The sequence below is a fragment of the Bos indicus x Bos taurus genome, chromosome 12, assembly GCF_003369695.1.
Source record: "Bos indicus x Bos taurus breed Angus x Brahman F1 hybrid chromosome 12, Bos_hybrid_MaternalHap_v2.0, whole genome shotgun sequence".
In the NCBI taxonomy this organism is placed as follows: Eukaryota; Metazoa; Chordata; class Mammalia; order Artiodactyla; family Bovidae; genus Bos; species Bos indicus x Bos taurus.
The window spans coordinates 25,094,803-25,121,291 of NC_040087.1; the positions used below are offsets into that span (position 1 = coordinate 25,094,803).

Consider the following 26,489-nt stretch of genomic DNA (forward strand, 5'->3'; position numbering starts at 1 on the left):
TTTAACAAAATTATGTAATCAAAATGGATCAATCTTTTCATTTATGGCTTGAATTTCATGCTTCTTGTCCTCTGGACTCAGACTATAAAATTGTTGCTCTCCTTTTCTTCTAATGTTTTTATGTTTTAATTAAAAATATTCTCATGGAAGTTGTATAATATTTGAAGAGAGGCTTCAGTTGTATTTTTTGCAGGATGCCTGCCTCATTTTTAAGAGTTTTAGTTTTGAAATTAATTTGGACTTAATAGAAGTGTCACAGAGATGGCAGGTTCCCATATACCCTGGACCCAGCTTCCCACGAGGGACCATCTTGCACAGCCAAGGCACAATTATCAAAGTAAAAACTAACGAGAACAATACTGGCAACTAAATTACGGGCTTTATTTGGCTTCCATTGCTTTCTCCGCCATTGGCCCTTTGGTGTTGCTGTTTCAGAATCACGCATTGCATTTATCTTCATTATTTTTTTTGAAAAATCTTTAAAAAATTGTATTGGCATATAGTTGCCTTACAGTTGTTGCGTTAGTTTCTGCTGTACAGCAGAGTGAATCAGCTACATGTTTACATACATCCCCTCTTTTTTGAGTTTCCAAACATTGCATTTAGCTATCCTGCCTTCTCCATCTCCTCCAAGCTCTGACAGTTCTTAAGTCTTTGTCTTTAATGACTTGACACTTGGAGGAGTACTGGTCTGTTATTTTGTAAAGTGTCCCTCAACTTGGGGGCGTTCACCTGGCGTTTAGGTTGAAATTATGCATTTGTGGCAAGGATGCCCCACAAGTGAAGCTGTGTCCTCCTCGGGGCATCGTTTCAGGAGTGCGTGATGTGGCCGTGCCTTGTTGCTGGTGAGGTTAACCTGTTGGTTAAGGAGTGTCTGCCACTTACTTCACTCTAAAGTTACTCTTTTCCCCTTTGTAATTAACAAGTATTTTGAGGAGGAACTTTGTGGTGTTTAAAATAACTTTTGCCTCTGAATGTTGGTGTTTCTTGCTGGATTTTGCCTGTACCAATGATTATCAAGGTGTTCAAAGAGTGACTTTCTGTTTTCCTCTTGACTTGCCTCACCTTTAAGCACTTCCTTCACTTTCTTGTCTTTGCATTATCTACTGCGACATCATCAACTCCATCATTTTTACCACTCTTTTAAGGCCAGTTAGCCCCAGACCTTTCTTCATCACTTCAGTTACCTGGATATATTCACCCTACTTGCGGTGGTTCTGTCGCTACGTCCTGTCAGATTCTTTGCGACCCTGTGGGCTGCAGCACGCCAGGCTTTGCTGTTCTTCACTGTCTCCCAGAGTTTGTTCAGACTCATGTCTGTTGAGTCGATGATGCCGTCCCACCATCTTATCCCGTTGCCTCCTTCTGCCTTCAATCTTTCCCAGCATCAGGGTCTTTTCCAGTGCGTCGGCTCTGCCTCAGGTGGCCCTCTAATCCTGAGTCCTTTCATCATGTCACATACAGATGTAATCCCATTCTTTAAGGTTATTCAGAATTGCACCTTCTTCTCATCTCTTGATCCTGTTAAATGGTGTCACCGTCTAACTCAACATCACCCTTGGCTTCGCCTTTTCTTCATCCCACAGATCCAAGCTGTCGTCATTTACTGTTCGTCCTTAAGACACCTCTTCAGTTTGCTTGTTCCTTTTTTAGCACCATTATTACAGTTTTTGAGTTCTCAATACTGTTTTAAAAATGTATTTTTTTTAACTGATGGAGTAACACATTTTTATGCAGTGAGCATTATAGAAAGCTTTGGAAGATGCAAAAAAGTTTTTAAAAAAGTAAATAATAGCTCCTCATATTCCTGCCACTGACTTTTGTCATCTCTTCCCTGTACTGTTAGGCTCCTAAGCTAAAAACAGACGTCTTAGTTTTTCTTTTTCAGTTTGTTTTCTCTTTTCTTTTTATAGCATCTGTATTTGCCCCTGCTTTCCATTACTGTTACAACCTCTCTTTATTTCTTTCTTAGCGAATAATTGCTTTACAATGTTAGTTTCTGCTGTACAACAAAGTGAATCAGTCACACACACACACACACACACACCCCCTCTCTCTTGAGCCTCCCTCCCACCCCCCATCCCAACCCTCCGGTCATCACAGAGCCTGGAGCTGAGTTCCCTGTGCCCTACAGCAGCGTCCTGCTGGCCATCTCTTTTGCACGTGGTGCTGTGCATATGTTAGTCCTCATCTCCCAGTTGGCCCCTCCCTCCCATGTCCCCTCTGTGTCCACATGTCCTTTCTCTGTGTCTGTGCCTCTATTCCTGCCCTGTAGACAGGCTTATCAGTATCATTTCCCTAGATTCCACGTGTATGCGTTCATATACAATATTTGGTTTTCTCTTCCTGACTGACTTCACTCTGTATGAGTCTCTAATTCTATCCACACCTCTGCAAATGACCCAATTTTGTGCACTTTTATGGCTGAGAAATATTCCACTGTATGTATGTACCACATCTTCCGTATCCATCTTAGGCGAGGTCCTTTAGGACGCGTGTCCCACACAGCAGGCTTCAAGCCAGTTTTCTTGCCTAGACGCCAGGCTACAGGCAAAGCATTTTCTGTCGCTCTTTGCTTCTTGTGCACAGAGGATACAGCCCACAATCTTTCTCATGTTTCTCTCTGTGGCTCCTACGCTTCCGTCTATTCTGGCTTGTCTCCCGTGACCCACTGATCTGGGCTGCTCTCTTTCCTCCTGCTCCCCCACCTCTGGGCCTCCCCGCTCTCTGTGAGGACGGCACTGGTGGGTGCCCTCCTGTGGGTGCGCGGCTGTGCCATGGTTAAGCTGGGGGTGGCCCTGAGCAAACTGACTCACTCCTTGCATGTCCACGCGCCCTGGGAGAAGAGGTCTGTTCATTCTTAGCTCATCGAGTCATGGTGAGGATTGCAGGTTGCATCGCATGGGCTTCAACAGGATCTGCTGATGGCAAACACTTAACCTGTTCTATTAGCCTCTCCCCACTTGACCCCTCAGCCATCAGACACACAGATCTCTCAGTCTGAACAATCCTTGGCTTCGTCCTGCTTACCTCTCAACCACAAGCTCTTCCTCCATGAGAAACATCTGCTTTTGCTATCTCTACTTCCTCAACTTCCAGTCATACCTCAGCTCCTTAGTTAGCATCATTACACCTATTTGTTTTGTATCAGTGTTTCTGGACATCAGGGAGCTTGTTGGAGTCCTCAGTGTTAGCATGGTGGTGGCAAGAACGCAATAAATATCACTGAAAGAAAGAGGAAAGAGAGGCCGAATGGGTAAATAAATGAATGAGAGCAACCTGGCATCACTGCCCGACTGAAGTGGCCGTTATGAGGCCACATGTGGCTTCCTCATGGCCCGGCTGGTGGTCTGTTAGGAAACCTCATTTTCTCTGCTGTTGCTGGAGCGTCAGATGCTGATTCTGGGTCTCTCCCAGCCGCATCCTCACCACCCCCTTGGTTGCCATGGCTCCAGGCACCTGATTTCTAAGCTCCCTTCAACGGCCCCTCCGTCTCTGATCGCTCTCTCAGTGCTGGCGTTGCCCTGGACTTCACCCTGGCCAGCTGGGTGGGGTCTCTGAACATTTTCTTTAGTTCCCATAGCTGCAACTACCCCATGCATCCCTTTCTCATACCCTGGATCTATATTTCTAATTTCTTGCTGGAAAATCTCCAACCAGTTGGCTCCTAGGAACTTCACATTTGATTTGTGCACAACCAAATTCATTTTATTCCTTACCATCTAACCCAGACGTGTTTCCCTTCTCATTTGATCTATTGTAATATATGGAGAGTTGGCCAAAATAGAAGTTTCAATGGCATCAGTGAGGCTAGCATCCAGTCAATTGCCAGTTCTTCAATCCAATCAGTTGATTCTGTCTGCTAAGTACTTCTCATGGCAGCCGTTCCTCTCTGTTCCTAATGGGGATGTGTAAAGTTTAGCTCTCCAGCTTCTCGCTTGGGCTAGTAGAATAGCTTTCTGAAAGGCATCTTGACTCCTATCTTCCCATGTCCTACCTGCAGCTCTGCCTCCACACTACAGCCAGTGTGGTCTTTCTAAAAACCTGGGTCTGGGGGACTTCCCTGGAAGTCCAGTGGTTAGGACTGGGCCTTCTAGTCCAGGGGTGCAGGTTCTATCCCTGAAAGAACATAAACAACAGAACCAGTATCGTAACAAATTCAGTAAAGACTTTAAAATAAAATAAAACCTCAATTCTGATCATTCATAAAAACTTTGGTGCTATAGCCTACTGTAGTCTTAGCTTAACTTGTTTGTCCCTGGAATGAGTTTTATATTAGTTTTTGAGAAAGACAGGTTAATATCCAACAGACGATCCCCTTTACTGTACTGTTCAGTAGAGCATATTATTATTTTATTTTTATCTGAAGTGCTGTCTTCTTTTCTGCTAATGAGAATCTCACCCTCACTTCCAGGGCCAGCAGGAATTCCATTTTTTCTTTATTGATCACACAGTGGGAAGTGGGAAATGATTTCTTTCTCTTCTGGATTAGGGTTGCCTGGACCACTTCTCTACCAATTATCACTTATTGTCTTGTGGTGGAAAATTTTCATATGCACATCTTGCTCGCAAAGCTCTTTGAAGATAAGGTTATAACTTAAATTCTTTTCAGGTATTATGCCCATCATTGAGAATTTAGGAGGCTGCTTAAAATTTTTTGATGTCATGGCTAATGCTGCTTGTATCTGTTGCAGTATGGTTATTTGTTGCTCTGTTATTTACTTAGGAAAAATTTTTAGCGATGAGAATATTTTCATGGTTCCAAATATAGTTTGCCATGTTGCTTTCCAAAAGGGTTGATATCAATTTATAGTGTCCCTAGTGGCATTTTCTATATTTTATTTTTATTCTTTGTCATATATTTTAGTACCTTGCATTTTTGTAAATTATAAAAGGCTGTGCATAGCATATTAACCCACTGTTGTATTATAGGTCATCAGTTTGTTTTCCCCTTTTTATTTTAGCTTCTCTAGTTTTCAGGTATATCAGTTTTAAATTTAAAAAAATGTGTCCCTCAATTTTTCCTTTATGTTATTTTTTTTTGCTGCTTTATATTTGAGAAGTTGACATTTTCCATAGACCTGATATATACATTCACATTTTTTCAGTAAGCTTATTTTTATGTACTATCATATTATGAAAGACTCCCATGGAAGAATGATCTGTCAGTGCCTTTGGGAATCTTTTTTCTTGCCTTTGATAGCACTGTCAAAATCATCTTCTTAAGCCAGCACCTTCCAGGTAGATTATGAGATGTTTTTGTGTACATCTGAGATAGGTTTATAAAATATAATATCCAGAAGGCACTTTATGATATTATATTTCATAAATTATGTACTTCATGTAATTTAACTCAGTTCAACTTCAGAGATTTCAATATACAGTTGAATCTGTCCCAGATTTTACTGTAATTCACAATAGTGAATTTTCATTTCCAGAGTTTTCAATAAGGAAGTTTTTACTCTGGAAAAATGGCGTGCATTACACAAAGCCCTCACTTAGTATACTTTTGAACATACCACATTAGAGCTTAAAGGAATCCTAAAGGAGATGGCAAGCAGCTTAAATAATGTGAAAAATGGAGATTAGGTCATTTTCAGACTGAGGTCAAGTGATGTCATAGATGGAATTTACAAGTCTCAACCCTGAGCCAGTGAAAAACCTCTACCAATAAGGAAAAACAGGGCAAACATCTAGTATCTCCTAATATGGACTCTTATGGAGAAAGACCTTCCTAGATGACTTCAGTTACCCATATTACTGTAAGTTGTCCATTGTGACTTTGAGAATTTCTCTTATGTGCAAATTCTTTAATCTTATAATGGGAGCCAGTGGCCAAGTAGCATTAACTTTGCAGATTTTTTACTAATAAATTTTGTTAGAGAAAATTTATTTCCATACTTTAAAGAATTGCAAAATATAATAATTTAAAAACTCATGTGTGATTCTTTTTTTGTTTTTTGAAAACAAACAAGGACTCTTTGGTACCTTTATGATAATCTAATATGCTTAGACAGAAATTATTCTGTTTTCCAAAGTCCCAAAATGTATACGACTTTCAGGGAAAAGTTACTGTGTTCTGATATTTTAGGAGATATTGGTCAGATCCAAACATAATTTAATGCTTCATTTCCTTACTTTTTTTTTTGTTTAACTGTTGTTTTCTTTCTTTCTTTGCTTAACAGAAAATATTTGTTTTTTGGGCCTTTAAAAATATGAGAGCTGTTCAGATGGATGCTGCTTCTGCAGTTCCCTTATATTTATCACCAAACACTGAGTAGAGTTCTCTGTGCTACACAGTAGGTCCTTGTTGGTTGTCCGTTTTATATATAGTAATGTGTGTATGTTGATGTTCACTCTTGCCGCCCCCTGTTGGACCACTTCTAATTTACCTTGATTCATGGACCTAACATTCCAGGTTCCTATGCAATAATGCTCTTTGTAGCCTCGGACTTGACTTCCATCACCAGTGACATCCACACCTGGGTGTTGTTTTTGCTTTGGCTCTGTCTCTTCATTCTTTCCGGAGTTATTTCTCCACTCTTCTCCAGTAGCGTATTGGGCACCTACCAACTTGGGAAGTTCATCTTTCAATGTCCTATCTTTTTGCCCTTTCATACTGTTCATGGGCTTCTCAAGGCAAGACTACTGAAGTGGCTTGCCATTCCCTTCTCCAGTGGACCACATTTTGTCAAAACTCTCCACCATGACCCATCTGTCTTGGGTTGGCCCTACAAGACGTGGCTCATAGTTTCATTGAGTTAGACAAGGCTGTGGTCCATCTAATAAGTTTTGATAAGTTTTCTGTGATTGTGGTTTTCTTTCTGTCCATTCTCTGATGGATAAGGATAAGAGGCTTATGGAAGCTTCCTGATGGGAGAGGCTGACTGAGGGGGACACTGGGTCTGATGGGCGGGGCCATGCTCAGTAAATCTTTAATCCAATTTTCTGGTGTTGGGCGGGGCTGTGTTCCCTCCCTGTTGTTTGACCTCAGACCCAACTATGGTGGAGGTGATGAAGACAGTGGCGACCTCCTTCAAAAGGTCCCATGAGGGCACTGGTACACTCAGCACCCCCGACCCCGTAGCAGGCCACTGCCAACCCATGCCTCCACCGGAGACTCCTGTATACTCACAGGCAAGTCTGGGTCAGTCTCTTGTGGGGTCGCTGCTCTTACATCTACTACTGTGGGCAAGAGTCTCTTAGAAGAAATGGAGTGGCCCTCATAGTCAACAAAAGAGTCCAAAATGCAGTCTCAAAAATGACAGAATGGTCTCTGTTCATTTCCAAGGCAAACCATTCAGTATCACAATAATCCAAGTCTGTGCCCCAACCAGTAATGCCGAAGAAGCTGACTTTGATTGGTTCTATGATGACTTACAAGACCTTCTAGAGTAACACCAAAAAAAGGTATCCTTTTCATCATGGGGACTGGAATGCAAAAGTAGGAAGTCAAGAAACACCTGGAGTAACAGGCAAGTTTGATCTTGGAGTACAGAATGAAGAAAGGCAAAGGCTAATAGAGTTTTTCCAAGAGAACACACTGGTCATAGCAACACCCTCTTCCAACAACACAAGAGAAGATTCTACACATGAACATCACCAGATGGTCAATACCAAAATCAGATTGATTATATACTTTGCAGCCAAAGATGGAGAAGCTCTATATAGTCAGCAAAAACAAGACTGGGAGCTGACTGTGGCTCAGATCATGAACTCCTTGTTGCCCAATTCATACTTAAATTGAAGAAAGTAGGGAAAACCACTAGACCATTCAGGTATGACCTGAATCAAATCCCTTACGATTATACAGTGAGAGTGACAAATAGATTCAAGGGATTAGATCTGATAGACAGAGTGCCTGAAGAACTATGGACAGAGGTTCATGACATTGTACAGGAGGCGGACGGTGATCAAAGACCATCCCCAAGAAAAAGAAATGCAAAAGGCCAAATGGTTGTCTGAGGAGGCCTCACCAATAGCTGAGAAAAGAAGAGAAGAGAAAGGCAAAGGAGAAAAGGAAAGATACACCCATCTGAATGCAGAGTTCCAAAGAATAGTAAGGAGTGATAAGAAAGCCTTCCTCAATGATCAATGCAAAGAAATAGAGGAAAACAATAGAATGGGAAAGACTAGAGATCTCTTCAAGAAAATTAGAGATACCAAGGGAACATTTCATGCAAAGATGGGCTCAATAAAGGATAGAAATTATATGGAGCTAACAGAAGCAGAAGATATTAAGAAGAGATGGCAAGAATACACAGAAGAACTGTACAAAAGAGATCTTCACAGCCCAGATAATCACGATGGTGTGATCACTGACCTAGAGCCAGACATCCTAGAATGTGAAGTCAAGTGGGCCTTAGAAATCATCACTACGAACAAAGCTAGTGGAGGTGATGGAATTCCAGTTGAGCTGTTTCAAATCCTGAAAGATGATGTTGTGAAAGTGCTACACTCAATATGCCAGCAAATTTGGAAAACTCAGCAGTGGCCACAGGACTGGAAAAGGTCAGTTTTCATTCCAATCCCAAAGGCAATGCCAAAGAATGCTCAAACTACTGCACAATTGCACTCATCTCACACGCTAGTAAAGTAATGCTCAAAAATCTCCAAGCCAGGCTTCAGCAATATGTGAACCGTGAACTTCCTCATGTTCAAGCTGGTTTTAGAAAAGGCAGAGGGACCAGAGATCAAATTACCAACATCTGCTGTATCATAGAAAAAGCAAGAGAGTTCCAGAAAAACATCTATTTCTGCTTTATTGACTATGCCAAAGCCTTTGACTGTGTGGATCACAATAAACTGTGGAAAATTCTGAAAGAGATGGGAATGCCAGACCACCTGATCTGCCTCTTGAGAAATTTGTATGCAGGTCAGGAAGCAACAGTTAGAACTGGACATGGAACAACAGACTGGTTCCAAATAGGAAAAGGAGTTCATCAAGGCTGTATATTGTCACCCTGTTTATTTAACTTATATGCAGAGTACATCATGAGAAACACTGGACTGGAAGAAACACAAACTGGAATCAAGATTGCCAGGAGAAATATCAATAACCTCAGATATGCAGATGACACCACCCTTATGGCACAAAGTGAAGAGGAACTCAAAAGCCTCTTGATGAAAGTGAAAGTGGAGAGTGAAAAAGTTGGCTTAAAACTCAACATTCAGAAAACGAAGATCATGGCATCCGGTCCCACCACTTCATGGGAAGTAGATGGGGAAACAGTGGAAACAGTGTCAGACTTTATTTTGGGGGGCTCCAAAATCACTGCAGATGGTGATTGCAGCCATGAAATTAAAAGACGCTTACTCCTTGGAAGGAAAGTTATGACCAACCTAGATAGCATATTGAAAAGCAGAGACATTACTTTGCCAACAAAGTTTCGTCTAGTCAAGGCTATGGTTTTTCCAGTGGTCATGTATGGATGTGAAAGTTGGACTGTGAAGAAGGCTGAGCACCGAAGAATTGATGCTTTTGAACTGTGGTGTTGGAGAAGACCCTTGAGAGTCCCTTGGACTGCAAGGAGATCCAACCAGTCCATTCTGAAGGAGATCAGCCCTGGGATTTCTTTGGAAGGAATAATGCTAAAGCTGAAACTCCAGTACTTTGGCCACCTCATGTGAAGAGTTGACTCATTGGAAAAGACTCTGATGCTGGGAGGGATTGGGGGCAGGAGGAGAAGGGGACGACAGAGGATGAGATGGCTGGATGGCATCACTGACTTGATGGACGTGAGTCTTGAGTGAACTCCGGGAGTTGGTGATGGACAGGGAGGCCTGGCGTGCTGTGATTCATGGGGTCGCAAAGAGTCGGACATGACTGAGCGACTGATCTGATCTGAACAGAAGTAGAAGATATTAAGAAGAGGTGGCAAGAATACACAGAAGAACTGTACAAAAAAGAGCTTCATGACCCAGATAACCATGATGGTATGATCGTTCACCTCGAGCCAGACATCCTGGAATGTGAAGTCAAGTGGGCTTTAGGAAGCATCACTATGAACAAAGCTAGTGGAGGTGATGGAATTCCAGTTGAGCTATTTCACATCCTAAAAGATGGTGCTGTGAAAGTGTTGCACTCAATATGCCAGCAAATTTGGAAAACTCAGCAGTGCCCACAGGACTGAAAAATGTGAGTTTTCATTCCAAGCTCAAAAGGCAATGCCAATGAATGTTCAAACTATTGCACAGTTGCACTCATCCCACATGCTAGCAAAGTAGTGCTCAAAATTCTGCAAGTCCGGCTTCAGTTGTATGTGAACTGTGAACTTCCAGATGTTCAAGCTGGATTTGGAAAAGGCAGATGAACCAGAGATCAAATTGCCAACATCACAGAAAAAGCAAGAGAATTCCAGAAAAACATATACTTCTGCTTTGTTATCAAAGCCTTTGACTGTGTGGATCACAACAAACTGTGCAAAATTCTGAAAGAGATGGGAACACCAGACTATCTGACCTGCCTCCTGAGAAATCTGTATGCAGGTCAAGAAGCAATAGTTAGAACCAGACATAGAACAACAGAGTGGTTCCAAATTGGGAAGGACATACATGAAAGCTGTATATTGTCACCCTGCTTATTTAGCTTCTATGCAGATTATATCATGCAAAGTGCCAGGCTGGATGAAGTACAAGCTGGAATCAAGATTTCCGGGAGAAATATCAATAACCTCAGATATGCAGATTGTACCACCCTTATGGCAGAAAGCAAAGAGTAACTAAAAAGCCTGTTGATGGAATGAAAGAGGAGAGTGAAAAAGCTGGCTTAAAACTCAACATTCAAAAAACAAAGATCATGGAATCTGATCCCATCTCTTCATGACAAATAGATGAGGAAAATGGAAACAGTGAGAGACTTTATTTTGGGGGGCTCCAAAATCACTGCAGATGGTGACCGCACCATGAAATTAAGACACTTGCTCCTTGGAAGAAAAGCTATGACTAACTTAGACAGCATGTTAATAAGCAGAGACGTTACTTTGCCAACAAAGGTCTGTCTAGTCAAAACTATGGTTTTTCCAGTAGTCATGTATGAATGTGAGAGTTGGACTGTAAAGAAAACTGAGGGCTAAAGAATTGAAGCTTTTGAACTGTGGTGGTGAAAAAGACTCTTGAGAGTCCCTTGGACTGCAAGGAAATCAAATCAGTCAATCCTAAAGGAAATCAGTCCTGAATATTTATTGGAAGGACTGATGCTGAAGCTGAAGCTCCAATGCTTTGTCTATCGGATGCGAAGAACTGACTCATTGGAGAAGACCCTGTTGCTGGGAAAGATTGAAGGTGGGAGGAGAAGGGGATGACAGAGGATGAGATAGATCTGTAGTGTCACCGACTTGATGGACATGAGTTTGAGCAAGGTCCAGGAGTTGGTGATGGACAGGGAAGCCTGGCGTGCTGCAGTCCATGTGATCGCAAAGAGTCAGACACAACTGAGCACCTGAACTGAATGTATGTATGTGTTAATCCCAAACTCCTAATTTATCCCTTCTACCTCTTTCTCCCTTGATAATAACAAGTTTCTTTTTGATATCTGTGCTTCTATTTCTGTTTTGTATTTAACTTCATTTGTATCTTTTTTTTTTTTTAGATTTCATATATAAGTGGTATCATATGATATGTGTCTTTTTCTCTCTGGGGCTTTCCTGGTGCCTCACCTACCTGCAGTGCAGGAGACCCAGGTTTGATCCCTGGGTCAGAAAGATTCCCTGGAGAAGGAAATGGCTACCCACTCCAATTTTCTTCCTGGAAAATTCCTTGGCCACAGGAGCCTGGCAGGCTACAGTCTGTGGGGCCACAAAGAGTTGGTCGTGACTGAGCAACTAACATTTTGTCTCTCTGGCTGACTTAGTATGTTAATCTCTGTGTCCATTCATGTTGCTGCAAATGGCATTATTTCATTGTTTCTTATGGCTGAGTAGTATCCCATTGTGTAAATATACCACATTCTTTTAATTCGTTCATCTGTTGATGGACATTTAGTTTGCTTCCTTGTCTTGGCTGTTGTAAATGGTGCTGCCATGAACGTTGAGGTGTATGTATCCCATTCCTGGGATATAGTCAGAGAAAACCATAATTCAAAAAGATACATACACCCCAATATCTTGCTATTTTGAATGGCCTTTAACATGCATACCTTATGTTAGGTCTTAAACTAAAGCTGTTGATGATTCTCTAATCAAGAAATATAATCTATCTCTTGACTCTATTCCCAGTTAAGGAAGAGATTAAACCCTGGCTATCCAAAGCCATTTAATCAAATCAAGACTGTTTTGCCTATTCAGAACAATTGCATTTGTTAATTTCCCATTATCAATGATATTAATACATTAATTAAAAAGCTTTTTTTTTTTTTTTTTTTTACAAAATCAGAAGGCACAATCAAACTTAATTTAACTGCATTGTGACAGAGACTACATCTTCTATTGGGGAGAAGTTTGGAGTTATGATTAAAATAAAAGGAGTCAAAATGTGAGTCAAGTAAATTTAATATAAATATATTTGTATAATTTAATAGAAGCTTATTAATAAGCTCCAAACTTCTCCCCAGTAGAAGACGTAGTCTCTGTCACAATGCAGTTAAATTAAGTTCTTGTCTCATACACTTTCCCAAGATTTTATTCCAGTCTTTGATGAGCCAGAGAAGCCCCAAAGTGACAGCACCGGTTAAACACAAGTTTCCTCTCCCTGTTGGTGCTTGAACCAAGCCAGCGTTACTTTCTTTAAAAATTTTTGTTGTTTTACTTGTGTTGGTTTTCTCCATAAAACAGCGCAAAGCAGCCATAATTTTACATTCATCCTCTCCTTCCCTAGCCTCCCTCCTCTCCCCGATCCTGTCCCTCTAGGTCATCACAGACTGGGCTCCCTGTGCTGTACAACAGCTTCTCACCGGCTGTCCATCTCAGGCTGACCTGAGAGTGTGTGTGTGTGTTGATGCTACTTTCTCCGTTCACCCCACTGTCTCCCTCCAGGACTGTGCCCACAAATCCGTTCTCTACATCTGCATCTGCCTTCCTTCAGCATTACCTTCCCAAAGTTGCCATGCTTTCAGAAATTTTCAAAGTGGTTTGTTTAAGAAGATGTAAAAAAATAAAATAAAAAGTATTTATTTTCTCTTTCAACACATCCATTCCATACTATTATGTGAATACTTTAAAACTCCTCCCTTTTAACATTATTTTTTTCCCTAAAGTTAAAAAATTATCCTTTGTTGAAATGTAAACCATTCCATATTTTTGTTTTGATTTTTTTTTAAATTTGACTGCACTGTGTGATATGTGGTATCTTAGTTCCTCTGGCGGGAATCAAACCTGCAGCCCCTGCATTGGAAGAGTGGAGTCCTAACCACTGGACCGCCAAGGAAGTCCCCTTTTGTTTTGATTTTAATTATTAGTTTAATACATAAACAAATAATCAGATAATTTCATATCTCCAATTAGCACAGAATTCTTGCAAAGACTCATCTTGTAAGCTAAGGTCTGTGTGCCTTGTTGGGGTACCCTTGGGGCATCGTCACCCTGAGGTGGCTCCAGGTTGTGTCTACTGGTGACCATAGCAACAACGAACACTGGACAGGATAATACCTGCTTCCTGCACAGTCAGTGTAGTGCAGCCTCGGGTGATTCTCACTTGTGTAGCAGTCTAGAATTTGAGGTCACTTTGACGTTTCCTGTCTAACTTGATTGTCTAAAAGCTGGTGAGATGAAAGCGGCCACAAGCATAGCCTTCATCTGCCTGGTGGACAGGTTCCCGCTGAGAAGACTAGGGCACGGACACGCCCGAGTCACATGCTGAGGGGCCAGGTCCCCAGCCTAGGGTTCAGTTCCCTTCCCACCGTGACGTCCACAGTGTCTCTCCACCAAGCCTGCAGAAACAGTGCTCTTGCTGCAGCCTCCATGGAGGTGGTGTTTATATCCACGTCATTGTTTTAGTTGCTAAGTTGTGTCTGACTCTTTGTGCCCCCATGAACTGTAGTCAGCCAGGTTCCTCTATGAGATTTCCCAGGTAAGAATACTGGACTGGTTTGCCATCTCCTTCTCCATGATATCCACATAGATTTTTGAGAAAAGCATAGTTGGAGCCAGTAACAGTCGGCTCAGTGACCGCTGCTGCTGCTGCTAAGTCGCTTCAGTCGTGTCCGACTCTGTGTGACCCCATAGACGGCAGCCCACCAGCCTCCCCTGGCCCTGGGATTCTCCAGGCAAGAGCACTGGAGTGGGTTGCTATTTCCTTCTCCAATGCTCAGTGACTAGAAACGTGGTTTACTAAATTTGTACTATTTGTACCACTACTAGAGAGACATAATGCATAAACACACATTGGAGTATGTTTTAAAAACATTGGCAAAGTAAATGTTTGATAACATGCGTAATTGTGCTTTTCTATTTTTGAAACACTGGTTCAGTTATTTTTATGTGAATACCTATTCCATGGCCTTGGATGCTTGCACTGTTAATTTAAAAATAGGACAAGGATTTAGATAAAAGTAAATGGGCTGTGTAGGATTAGCCCTAGCTTACTTTACCTGCAATTAGGAAGGCTTTTTAGCATTTTTACATATTCCCAGTTACAAAGACTTACCCAGAAAAAAAGGCCATTATGAAATCTTTAATTTCAAAATGCTCTGACCTAAGTTTATGAAAATATAAGTAGAATTAGTCATTTTATAATTTGTCATTGCTTGGTATGTGTGTTACCTTTTTATGTGATCCGTATCTATTTAATAGTCTGACTGTGCATAGTTCTTTTATTCATTAAACAAACATCGGGTACCCCAAGGTGCCAGGCGCTGGTCTGTCCTGTGTGCTGGGCATGTATCAGTGGACAAGGCAGCAGAAGACCCTGCCAAAAAAAAGAAAAACTTTGAGTATCTTCATTAAATGAGTCTCTGTTAAGGAATCATTTTTAATAAAAATTTAACTTTATACATTTATTTTTTCAGCTTTGTTGGGTTATGATTGACAAAATTGTAAGATATATACAGTGTATCTTATGACAGTTTTACACATATGTAAAATGTGTGTATGTGTATATACACACACACACATGTATGTGTATATCTGTGTGTGTGTGTGTGTGTGTGTATGAAGGATTCCTCCTATCTAATTGATGCATTCATCACCTCAAATATTTTTCTTAGTGTGAACTTTGAAGTTCTATTCTCTTATTGAATTTTGATTATACTACATGGTGTTGGGGCTTCCCTGGTAGCTCACCTGGTAAAGAATCCACCCACAAAGCAGGAGACCCCGATTCGATTCCTGGGTCAGGAAGATCCGCTGGAGAAAGGATCGGCTACCCACTTCAGTGTTCTTGAGCTTTCCTGGTGCCTTGGCTGCTAAAGAATCCGCCTGCAATGCAGGAGACCTGGGTTTGATCCCCGGGCTGGGAAAATCCCCTGGAGAAGGGAACGGCTACCCACTCCAGTATTCTGGCCTGGAGAATTCCATGGACTTTAGTCCATGGGTTCTCAGTGTTATAAAGTGTAGTCATCATGCTGTACATTAGATCCTCAGATCTTTTTCATCTTATGTAATTATTTTAAAATCAGTTTATAAAGTTTATATGTTGACCACCCTCAAAATGTTTTATCTGTAAACAAGTATGATGTGTGTGTGGATCACTGTGCATGGTTCTGTGAAGATGGAAGAAAAGGAATGGAAGTATTCTGCTTGTTATTGAAATTTTTCTTAACTTTACAAAATGTTAAGCAAACACTCCCATCAAACTTATAAATTACACAGCTATTCTAAGAAGCTGTTTTCTGATCCATTTTCTGTTTTTAAATTTTCTCAGGTGGCAAATGTCAGTGCCTCTGATTTTGAAGTTTTCTCCTAATATAAATATACCTAAATCCCCCCAAATACTTTCTATCTTGAATTCAATTTCATGTGTCTCCAAGGGCTGTTCAACATCGATATTTCTGTCACCAAACTGAAGATGAAGAAAGGGAGAAAAGATTATTTCTCCCCTCTTGAATACCAATCTGTTGCTGACAGAGCTAGATTAGAAGTCAGAAATCCTTTTTCATTAATTATTAATCATGGTCCCATTGTTTAAAAAGTCACAAGTCATGCTCGCTTCCGAGTATCAAGAGAACAGGAAAATTCAGAGAGTGGGACAGAGGGAATGAGTTTAGCTGAGTGTAAATTTCAATATGTCCCTCTCCTCCTTAGGAGAGAGTTATGTGTGTGGCTCAATCGAACCCTTCAAGAAGCTGGAATACACCAAGAATGTGAACCCCAACTGGTCGGTGAATGTCAAGACCACCTCGGCTTCGCGGGCGGTGTCCTCTCTGGCCACTGCCAAAGGGAGCCCTTCAGAGGTGCGGGAGAATAAGGATTTCATTCGGCCCAAGCTGGTCACCATCATCAGAAGTGGGGTGAAGCCACGGAAAGCCGTCCGGATTCTCCTCAACAAGAAGACTGCTCACTCCTTTGAGCAGGTTCTTACCGACATCACTGACGCCATCAAGCTGGACTCGGGAGTCGTGAAACGTCTCTACACCCTGGATGGGAAGCAGGTACGTGGTGGTGGGGGGTGACAGTGGTATGGCGTTGACTTTATGGGCAAGAACCAGGGAGTTGGGGGGTTTGTGTGGCATTGAATGGGGACCCGAGATGTACATTCTACTGATATTGATGGGCTTGAGTCATCTAGTCAGCAGATAACATAGCTGTTGTCCTCCAACCAGTTCAAGGATAGAGTTAACACAGGATTACCTTAGTAATCAAGTACAAATATAGACCTCTGAAGCGTAAATGATTACTCAGAGATTTCTACTTTTCCTATTATTAATTGCTTAACATAGTGGTGCTTTTTCAGCCATCTGTGTTCAGTTTGGTTGTGTAGTTATGTCTTTATCATCACTGTGAGTAGCACTGAAGTGTAGAAGTGAACTCTGACCAGTAGAGAAAAACCCAAGTCCTTTCTTTGACCTCAATGATATTTCATAGTTTTATATCTCAGTAATGTTCATAAGCAAGATTTATTTACAGTTTATGTATTTCTGAGTACATATCTAAGGAATGAAATATTTCCATCTGGATGGCTCTTAAGAGGCATATTTCTAGAATATTATACATCTTTTATTGAAAACATACTTTCTGGAATCAAATGAAAAGAGGGGTTTCTTTAGCTGTGGAATGTACATCGGTCGATTTGGGTGAGTGGACATGTTAATGTGCATTGCTCGGATGAACTTAAAGGAAGTCTTGTGTGGACTTTTGCAAGGATTTGACAGAACCGTGATGGTGAGCTAAATAAAGAACACTGATACATGACATACGTACAGAGAAATTTGTTGATCGTTCAAAGTTTTCCAGTGTCTTTTTGTTTCAGATTATGATTTTCAGGACACTACCTTTAATTGAAACCTAGTTTTTATCATGGATCTGTCCACATGCGTTTTATAAATTATTTTGAGATATAATTAAAATGATTTGGATAAAGAGTACATAGTAAAAGTCAAAACTAGATTCATAAATTAAAAGATTGATCTTATTAAATAGAAGACTCTTCCAAGTTCTTGAAGGCTAACACATTCAAACTTTATGAATTAGAAATAGATGCAAATACTAGAGAGTGTTAGTCATGAAAAAATTACTCCCCTAGGGATCCATTCAGATGCTCTAAATTATAAATTCATTAGGAGAAAAAAGGAAGATCTGCCAATTGTTCATTTATATTCACCAGTCTTCTGCTTGTCTCATAAAACCTACCCTAAGTGTCATGTGGATAAGGAATCTTAGTGAGAAAATCTCCAGTCGTCTAGATCTAGGAAGGTGTAGCCTGAATGTCACCATGTATCAGGGATCAAAAAGTCCGTGGCTGCCTTGTAAATTATAGCAGCAGTAAGATGGCAAGGTTCACATTTAAATGCTTAATCCCTTCCCTTTGTAATGAATTACTCAACTGTCTTGAAGATCTGCATTTTGGTGATTTTTCTCAACATGGGAGTTTACCTGTTTTCATAAAAATAAAATTTAAACAAAGAATACATAATTGATAAATCTTTCTCCTCTCCCCCTGCTTCAGAACTTTGGGGTTCCAATTTGTTACACACTGAATCAAAAAAACAGCTTTAATTATTTATGCTAAATTCTGCCATGAACTGAGCGTTTATTCCAAGAATGAATTCCTAGAAGAGATATCATGATGTTCTCAATAGTCTTCATCTTTTTTGGATTTTTATCTGGTGTCTGTATTTTGTAATAGCTGTTTTGTTAATGCACCAGATGTAGGTCTGATCTCCTGATGTGAGGCAAAGACGATCTACTGACACCGGCTTGTGGTGAAGGGAAGTGTAGCGTTTATTTCAGGGCAAAGCGAGGAGAATAGGCAGCTTGTGCTCGAAAGACCCCAATGCCCCCATGGCATTTAGGGAAGCATTTTTAAAGGCAAAGTAAGGGAGAGGATCTCAGGGTGTGTGATCAGCTCCTGTACACCCCTCTAATTGGTTGGTGGTGAGGTAACAAGTTGGTATTTTGGAAGGTAATGTTGTCAACTTTCTGGTTGCAACTGGTCTGGGGTCTATGTGCTGGTGGTAAGTTTGCAGGTAACTTCTTCAACTAGGTGGGGGCTTTAATGTCTGCAAACCAACTCAGGAATATGGTTTAGGATATTATCTATAGTCTTTGAAGAGGGATTGAAGGTTTATGACATTGTTTTATGGCTAAATTATTATTCTTTTGCCTTGCATGACTGCTTTCCTTTGTTTCTGCATTTTCTCACTTCTCTGATTAAATTCTGTTTGGAAACTTGGGGAAGACCTAAGAGGCTAAAGCTTTTCTAAAAGCAAGAGGCAGGGGACATGGGGGTCTCTTCCTGGAAGGCCCTGCATGGTCCTGCTGGGTTTCAGTTTTTGCTGTAGTTTACATGTAAATAATGGGAAAGAATCCAAAGTTTAATGTTAAAAGACCAGGATTCAAATCCTGGTTCTGCCACAGATTTTTTTTTTTCCCAAATCACTTAACTTAGCCTCATTATATTCATCAATAAAACATGGATAAAATGATCACCTCTGTTTCACAGAGTGCTGGTGGGATCAACTCTGATAAATAAGTGAAAGCTGTTTTGAACTATAGTAATAACATGCATGCATGCTCGGTCATGTCCAACTCTTTGCAACCCTGTGGACTGTAGCCCTCCAGGCTCCTGTCCATGGGATTTTCCAGGAGAGAATAGTGGAGTGAGTTGCCATTTCCTTCTCCAGGGGAATCTTCCTGACCCAGGAATCGAACCCACATCTCCTGCATTGCAGGTGGATTCTTTACCACTGGGCCACCTGGGAAGCCCATCCTAATAGCAACCATAGTTTTATTGAACATTGTTCTAAATGCTTTGCATGCGTTTGGCATGTTTACTGCTAACAGCTCAGTTATTATCCCCATTTAACAGATAAGGCCATTAAGGCACAAAACTTGTTAATAAAAAACAGGTCCAAGGCCAGACAGGTATAAATGGTAGAGCTGGGATCTGAACTAGTTTCTCTCCAGAGCTTGCCCTCATGGCCACTGTAGCACAGCAGATGATAGTAAAACCAGAGATGCAAGTGTACCGAAAACGAATTTCCAAGTGAGTAATCTGTACAAGGAATATCATCTGAGAGTTTTCTGCTATGAATTTTCCCCGCTTCAGTCATCCTGCTGACTCTCGTATCTAGCTCTTTTCTCACGGGGCTGATCCCGGTCACCGTTGTGGCCTTGCCTCTGCTGGGGCATGTTCTCTTCAAAGCAGGAGCGGTGAAAAGCTGCAAAGGAATCGGATGATAAAGTGGAAAGAGTGGAAGAGCGGAAGAGTATAAAGACTTTATGCTTGGGTTCCCATTAGGAACAAAGCTTCCTTCCTCATGGACCCTAGGAGTCTTTAGAATCTTTTTTGTTCAAAAGAGAATCTGCCCCCGCTAGCAGATCTCCCCCCTCCCTTTGTGGGAGGGATTCTTTAACAGCCAAGGCTGTGACCATGGCTTGATAAGCCTCTGAGGAAAAAAAGCACTTCCCTCCAAGCCTTCCTGTGACGTGATGCTCTGACACAGTAGGGTGGCACCCTGTGCTGCCAGGGTCTCAGCCTGCCCACCGTGGCATCAGGGACCACATGCTGTCCATGGGACATCACCCTTAAGATCGCTTGTCTGCCTTTTTTTTTTAATAGTATATCTGAGCCCTTGTATCAAAACCCAATGCCCAGTAAAGCTTTTAAAGGTTTTTGTGTTTTGTTTTTTTTTTTTTGTAGCAAGGAAATAGAATTGTTTAAATAATTAATACTTTGAGTGCTTTGGATAACGGGTAGAGGGGAAGATATACAAGCAGGAATGGCTTTTCAGATTGCCATCAGGCAGCCTACAAGTGAATCTGTGGGAAGGAAACTGGGGACTCGGGGATTTCTGACTGTGGAACAGGGTGAGCCCGTGCCCGCTGGTACCCAGGGATGGGCACTGACAAGCGTGGACCACATGGCCCTCTCACTTGGTCTCCTTGCACATCAGCCTCTTGGCTTTGCTTTAAGACCCAGCCTATGAGTTCCTTGGCTCAGACTGTAAAGAATCTGCCTCCAATGTGGGAGACCTGGGTTCGAAAGATCCCTGGAGAAGGGAATGGCTACCCATACCAGTATTCTTGCCTGGAGAATTCCATGGACAGAGGAGCCTGGGGGGCTACAGTCTGTGGGTTTCAAAGAGTCGGACACAGCTGAGCGACTTACACTTTCATTTTTCATGAGTTCACTGTGCAGTGCTTATTTGAGGTTTTTCGGCTGAGATCAGGAAATCAGCATATTGGAAATGCTGTCCCACGTAGAAGGCATTCTGCAGAAAGCTGCAGTTTCCTGGATGGCTTTTGTGGTTCACAAGCAGCCTGTTTGTGAGTGAACCTTTTCTAATTATTTCAACTCCATTCTTTATCCAGCGGCGTAGAAGCTTCGATTAAAGGTTCCCACAACCTCGCCATCCCCTCCACACAGCTTTTAGGGGGTCTCTGCTAACCAGATGATCAGGCACTTTTGCTGCCATAGCTGGGGAGGTCAGAGATCGTGTTGCATCTTACTTTCAGTCATGCCTTATTTACCTGGGCAATGATTAAGGGCTCCCAAAGAAGGACGGAGGGCATTTTCTAGTTGAAGGTTAAAATCACATCCCTTTGCTCCATATTCAGGGGAGGCTGTGCAGGCTGCAAGATTTTGCAGGGTCTGGATGTTGGAATTCTTCTGTGGGTTATTCTCTGACCCTGCTGGGCAGCTACTTCCAGAGGTCATTTGTGCGCTGTGTGCTAGGTGGCTTCAGTTGTGTCTGACTCTTTGTGACCGGATGGAACTGTAGCCCGCCAGGCTCCTCTGTCCATGGGATTCTCCAGGCAAGAATCCTGGAGTTGTTGCCATGCCCTCCCCCAGGGGGTCTTCCCAATAGGACATAGAACCCTGTCTTGTACGTCACCTGCATTGGCAGGCGGGTTCTTTACCATTAGCGCCACCTGCGAAGCCAGAGGTCGTTTGGAGTGTGACTAATTTTTAAGTGATTAAAATAAGCCCGAAACCTACATGCTTTGCTGAAAAGATGCACTTGCATGTCTCCTGATTCCTTTCTTGGAACAGCTAATCAGGCTGTCTTCAACTGCTAAGTCTTCGGCATCTGTGATTACCGGATTCTGGCTTAGAAACATAAACAACTGAGAGTCTTAGAACAGCTAGTGCCTAAGCAGGCAGTTTATCCTGTACAGATCATAGATAAGGCTCTTCCCAATGATCTCTCCCCACTGAAATATAGTCATGAGAAACCAGATTGCTCTTTAAGTAGAAGATATATGCACATTCCCATCTTATCTACTCTTTGACATTGAAGATCTACATAAAATAACAATATAATTTAGTATCAGAGGAAAAATTTACTTAGGGATATTGTATTTTTATCTTATAGGCATTTCACATAGGTCATGCACTTTGTAAAATCCACCGTTGCTGGAGTGAGCAAATAACTTATTTTCTTCCTAATATGGAAAACATTGGACCAAGAGCTGAAGTAGAGGTGCTCTTAAACTGATTTAGATGGTAAACTGAGAACAGACATCATAGCTGCTCTTTTAGTCCGTTGCTACTGCTGCTGCTAAGTCGCTTCAGTCGTGTCCGACTCTGTGCGACCCCAGAGACAGCAGCCCACCAGGCTCCCCCGTCCCTGGGATTTTCCAGGCAAGAACGCTGGAGTGGGGTGCCATTGCCTTCTCTGTTTTAGTCCATTAGGGCTGTAATAACAAAATACCACGGACTGGATGACTTATATACAAAATAAGTTTCTTTCTCCGAGTCTTGTAGGCTGAAAGTCCAATATCAAGGTGCTAGCACATTTGGTCTGATAGGAGCTACTTTTTCTGGTTTTGCAGTGTTCTCATATGTTAAAAAGGGGCTGAGAGCTCTGTGGGGTCCTTTTGTAAAAGGGCACTAACCCAGTTCATGAGGGCTTCTGCCACATGACCTAATCACTTCCCCAAGCATTTCCCCTCCCAATTGAATCACCTTGGGGGTTAAATTTCAGTGTATGAATTGACTGGGGTGGGGGTGGACCCAAATATTCTGCCCAAAGCAGCTGCTTGTAAAGGAAATCTCAGTTGCTGTCAATAATGTGTCTTTTCTGTATCTTTTGATCATTTATCCCCTCACCTGCTACAAACATAAAGCCCAAAAGATGCTTATAAAGTCATAATATTCACTGCTATTTATTTTAGGTAGTTAGTATATGAGTTTATTGGAATTCAGGAAATGGTAATATCATCAATAAGAATCAATCAGTCAGAAATTCCAAAGTGGTCTTTGTTTTTTTTTCTTTTGGTTTTTAATACCTAATTCTAATCTGAAGGGAAAAAATATTTGGTTCACTCTTGAGTTTAGACAGCTTAGAATAGTTCTTCTCCATACAAGTTATTAGTAGAAAAAGTGGTATACATTATTACCACATCTGACCTTGGCTGTAGCAGCTAATGAGCCTAGAAGATGTGAAAACTAAAGGTTTGAATGAAAAGCAACAAATTTAGGATGTAAGGATTTGGTTGGACTGGAAACAGAGATTTATCTGGTGCTGTTGATAATAGCAATTTTTTTTCTTTTAAGTTAAAACTTCTGTGACAGCTCTAAGTTTCTTAAGCATATTTAAACCCTCATCCTTGATATATAGATTTTTTACTGTTATGATTTTACGTATTATCTGTGGTATGAAAGTAAATGTAATATCTTTTAGTTTTTTGTTTCTGCAAATGATGTAAAAAAAAAAACAGTTGATACAAATATTTTAGGTTATTACAGTGTCAAATTAAAATTTCCTATAAAAACTCAGAGCACGCATTGAGACATCCTTATGACTTGGCAGAGGTCGGAACTTCTGGAAAATCTTAACTGTTTTCACAGAAAAAGGAGCTTAAGAATTATTGCGATACTTCATTAGGGAATTAAAGTGTCCAGAATGGAGCATGCTTTTTTTTAGGCTCCATGCCTTTGGTTGATTTTCCAGTATTCTTGCCTGGAGAATCCCATGGACAGAGGAGCCTGGCGGGCTACAGTCCATGGGTTTGCAAGAGTTGGACACGACTGAGTGCCTTTCACTTCATTGACTTCACAGGATTATAAGCTACATCTCTCCTTGTGTAGCTTTCAGTTCCCCCAAGTTGGGAAGAGTTAAGTCCTTGTCTTCCAGTCTTAGCTCCTCTGACGGTGTAATTAATTACGGGTGCCTGCTGTGGTGTGTATTTTAAGGCTTCAGTTGGTCTGGGCAAAAGTCGGTTTTCTGGAAATGAAATTCTAGTTTGCTGTCAAATGAATTCCAGTTCCCCAGTGGCCCCCTGTTGAGCTGAAGATGTGCTGAAGCCCTCCCTCCGGTGGGGGTGCTGGGCATGTTGGGGGCACTTTGGCAAGTCGGGGAGGGGCCTTTGGGATCACCTATGCTGACTTCTGCTTTTGCAGTGTCTGGGAGTCTGAGTTGGCCCGTGAGCTTCCTCAGCCCTGAGGGAGTATGTTGGAATGAGGGAAGGTACTTGGATTTTCACATCAGCTGGGCCTGAGCTCAGATTTCAGTCTGAAAAATCCAGCTTGATCCAGTTTCTTATGCAGGCCTGGAAACCTTCCTTCCAGGCCTAGATGAGAAACTTAAGTGGTTAGTTAAAAATCCTGTAGTATATATTGAATTTACTTGTAATGAGGGAATTTGCTTGCATATGTTGTCACGTAAGTGTAGATGTATGCAGTGATATAATATAGAAGAGAAACAGTTTTTATAGACTCCTATCAAACACACAGTTCTAAACTGACCATCTTGTGGTCAAGTCTGCCTTATACTGCTGGTCACAGTGAAATATGCCCTCCCACTGGGAAGTTTAATTCTCTGACACTCCTCTGTTTTCTCATCTGCATAATGGGACTGATGGTAATGCCTGCTGTATAAGTTATTGTGAGGATTAAATGAAATAATGTGTGACAACTTTAGCATTGCCTTAGGTACTCCACTATTGGTAGTTTATATCCCTGAAAAGCTAAAGGTAAATTGTTTTTGGAAAACAGTTACATTTTGAGTGTGTTGAGGGAACTCACTGTTTAAAATGACCCTTTAGGGACTTCCCTGGTGGACCAGTAGCTACAACTCTGTGCAGGGGCCCAGATTCCATCCTTGGTCAGAGAACTAGATCCACAGGCCACAACTGAGAGCTCGAACACCGCCACTAAAAAAGGTCCCGCAGGCCACAGCTAGGACCTGGTGCTGCCAAATACATGAATAAGTAAATATTTGAGAAATAAATAACAAAGAAAAACTTGCTTTAAAAAATAAAATTACCTTTTAATAATAACTACTTAACATATCTACCTTTGTAAATGTGTCTGTTCACATGAAAATGCTCCATGGTGCTGGCCAAAAAGTTCCTTTGGTTTTTAAGTAAAAATAAAAAGACACATTTTTCATTTTCACCAAGAACTTTATTGAACAACATATTCACCGTTTTGTTCCGCTGCCTTCTACCATTTTTCAGGCTACTTCATAGTTCCATCTTCCCAAAACCTTTTATCTTTTTGAGCAAAGACCTGTTCCGGGTTCCTTTTTACAGTTTTCCAGGGAACTGAATTTTTTTCCATATAAGAAAATTCTGTAAAGACCGAAATAAGTGGAAATCCAAAGGCGCAATGTCTGGTGAATATGATGGAAGAATCAGAACTTCCCAGCCAAGCTGTGACAGTTTTTGCCTGGTTGTCAAAGAAACATGCGGTCTTGGTTATCCTGATGGAAGATTATGCATTTTTTGTTGACTAATTCCAGACGCTTTTCATTGAGTGCTGCTTTCAGTTAGTCTAATTGGGAGCGGTACTTGTTGGAATGAATCCTTTGGTTTTCTAGAAGGAGTTCGTGTTACAGGACTCTCTTTCAGTCCACCATATCCGCAACATCGCCTTTTCTGGATGTAGACTAGCCTTTGGTGTGGTTGGCGGTGGTTCGTTTTGCTTGCCCCACCATCTCTTCCAGTCCGCGTTATTGTACGGTTTATACTTTTCATTGCCCGTCACAATTTGTTTTAAAAACGGAACATTCTTGTTACGTTTCAGTAGAGAATATCACATGCAAAATGCAAAATATGTTTTTTTTTCCTGCTTAACTTATGTGGAACCAAAATATCAAAGAGATTAACATAACCAAGCTGATGCGAGTGATTTTCTGTGCTTGATTTTGATATTTTGAGTGTGTTGGCCATCTCCCACATAGCATAACGTTGATTGTTCTCATTTAATGTCTCAATTTGATTGTTGTCAAATTCCACTGGTCTATGCAACCGGAGCATTGTCCATTGAGAAATCTCCAGCAAGAAACTTGGCCAACCACTTTTGACATGTTCATCAGTCACAGCATCTTCTCCAGACACTGTACAAATCTTTTTGCATTTCAGTTGTTTTTTTACCTTTTTTAAAATAATACAGCATGATATGCTGAAAATGTTGCTTTTTTCTTCTATCTTCAATATTCAAATGGCTACGCAAAAATTCACCAATTCTGATATATTTTTTAAAATGCACGCCTATGTGACAGCTGCCATAGTACAATCTAAAAAATTGTTTTGAATGAAGTTAAAGACAGCTAAGCTTCCCTGGTAGCTCAGACAGTAAAGAGTCCTCCTGCCTGCAGCGCGGGAGACCCAGATTCGACCCCTGGGTCGGGGAGATCCCTTGGAGGAGGAAATGGAGAACCACTCCAGTCTTCTTGCCTGGAGAGAATTCCATGGACAGAGGAGCCCGGTGGGCTGTAGTCCACAGGGTTTACAAAGAGTCGGACATGACTGAGTGACCAACACTTTTGCTTCACAAGTGCTACTAAAGCCATCTTACGGAAAAAAAAAACATAAGGAACTTTTGGGCAACCCAATATAAAGAAAAGAGCATAGAATTTGAATTGAGATGCTTATAAGATCCAATCCTGACTTTACCATGCATTACCTGCGTGGCCTTTGTCAAGTCAATTAAACTCAGAATCTCAGTTT

At 41.4% G+C, this 26,489-nt stretch overlaps 1 protein-coding gene across 4 annotated transcripts in view; it reads left to right on the forward strand.

The window, feature by feature from the left end:
• The window catches only part of DCLK1 (doublecortin like kinase 1), a 354,905-nt gene that overhangs the window by 12,300 nt on the left and 316,116 nt on the right, over window positions 1-26,489 (forward strand). For all 4 annotated transcript variants that reach the window (XM_027557412.1, XM_027557410.1, XM_027557408.1 and 1 more), the window contains one exon: window positions 16,176-16,522. In XM_027557412.1, the coding sequence (XP_027413213.1) occupies window positions 16,176-16,522 (347 nt within the window). The remainder of the gene's footprint in view (window positions 1-16,175; window positions 16,523-26,489) is intronic.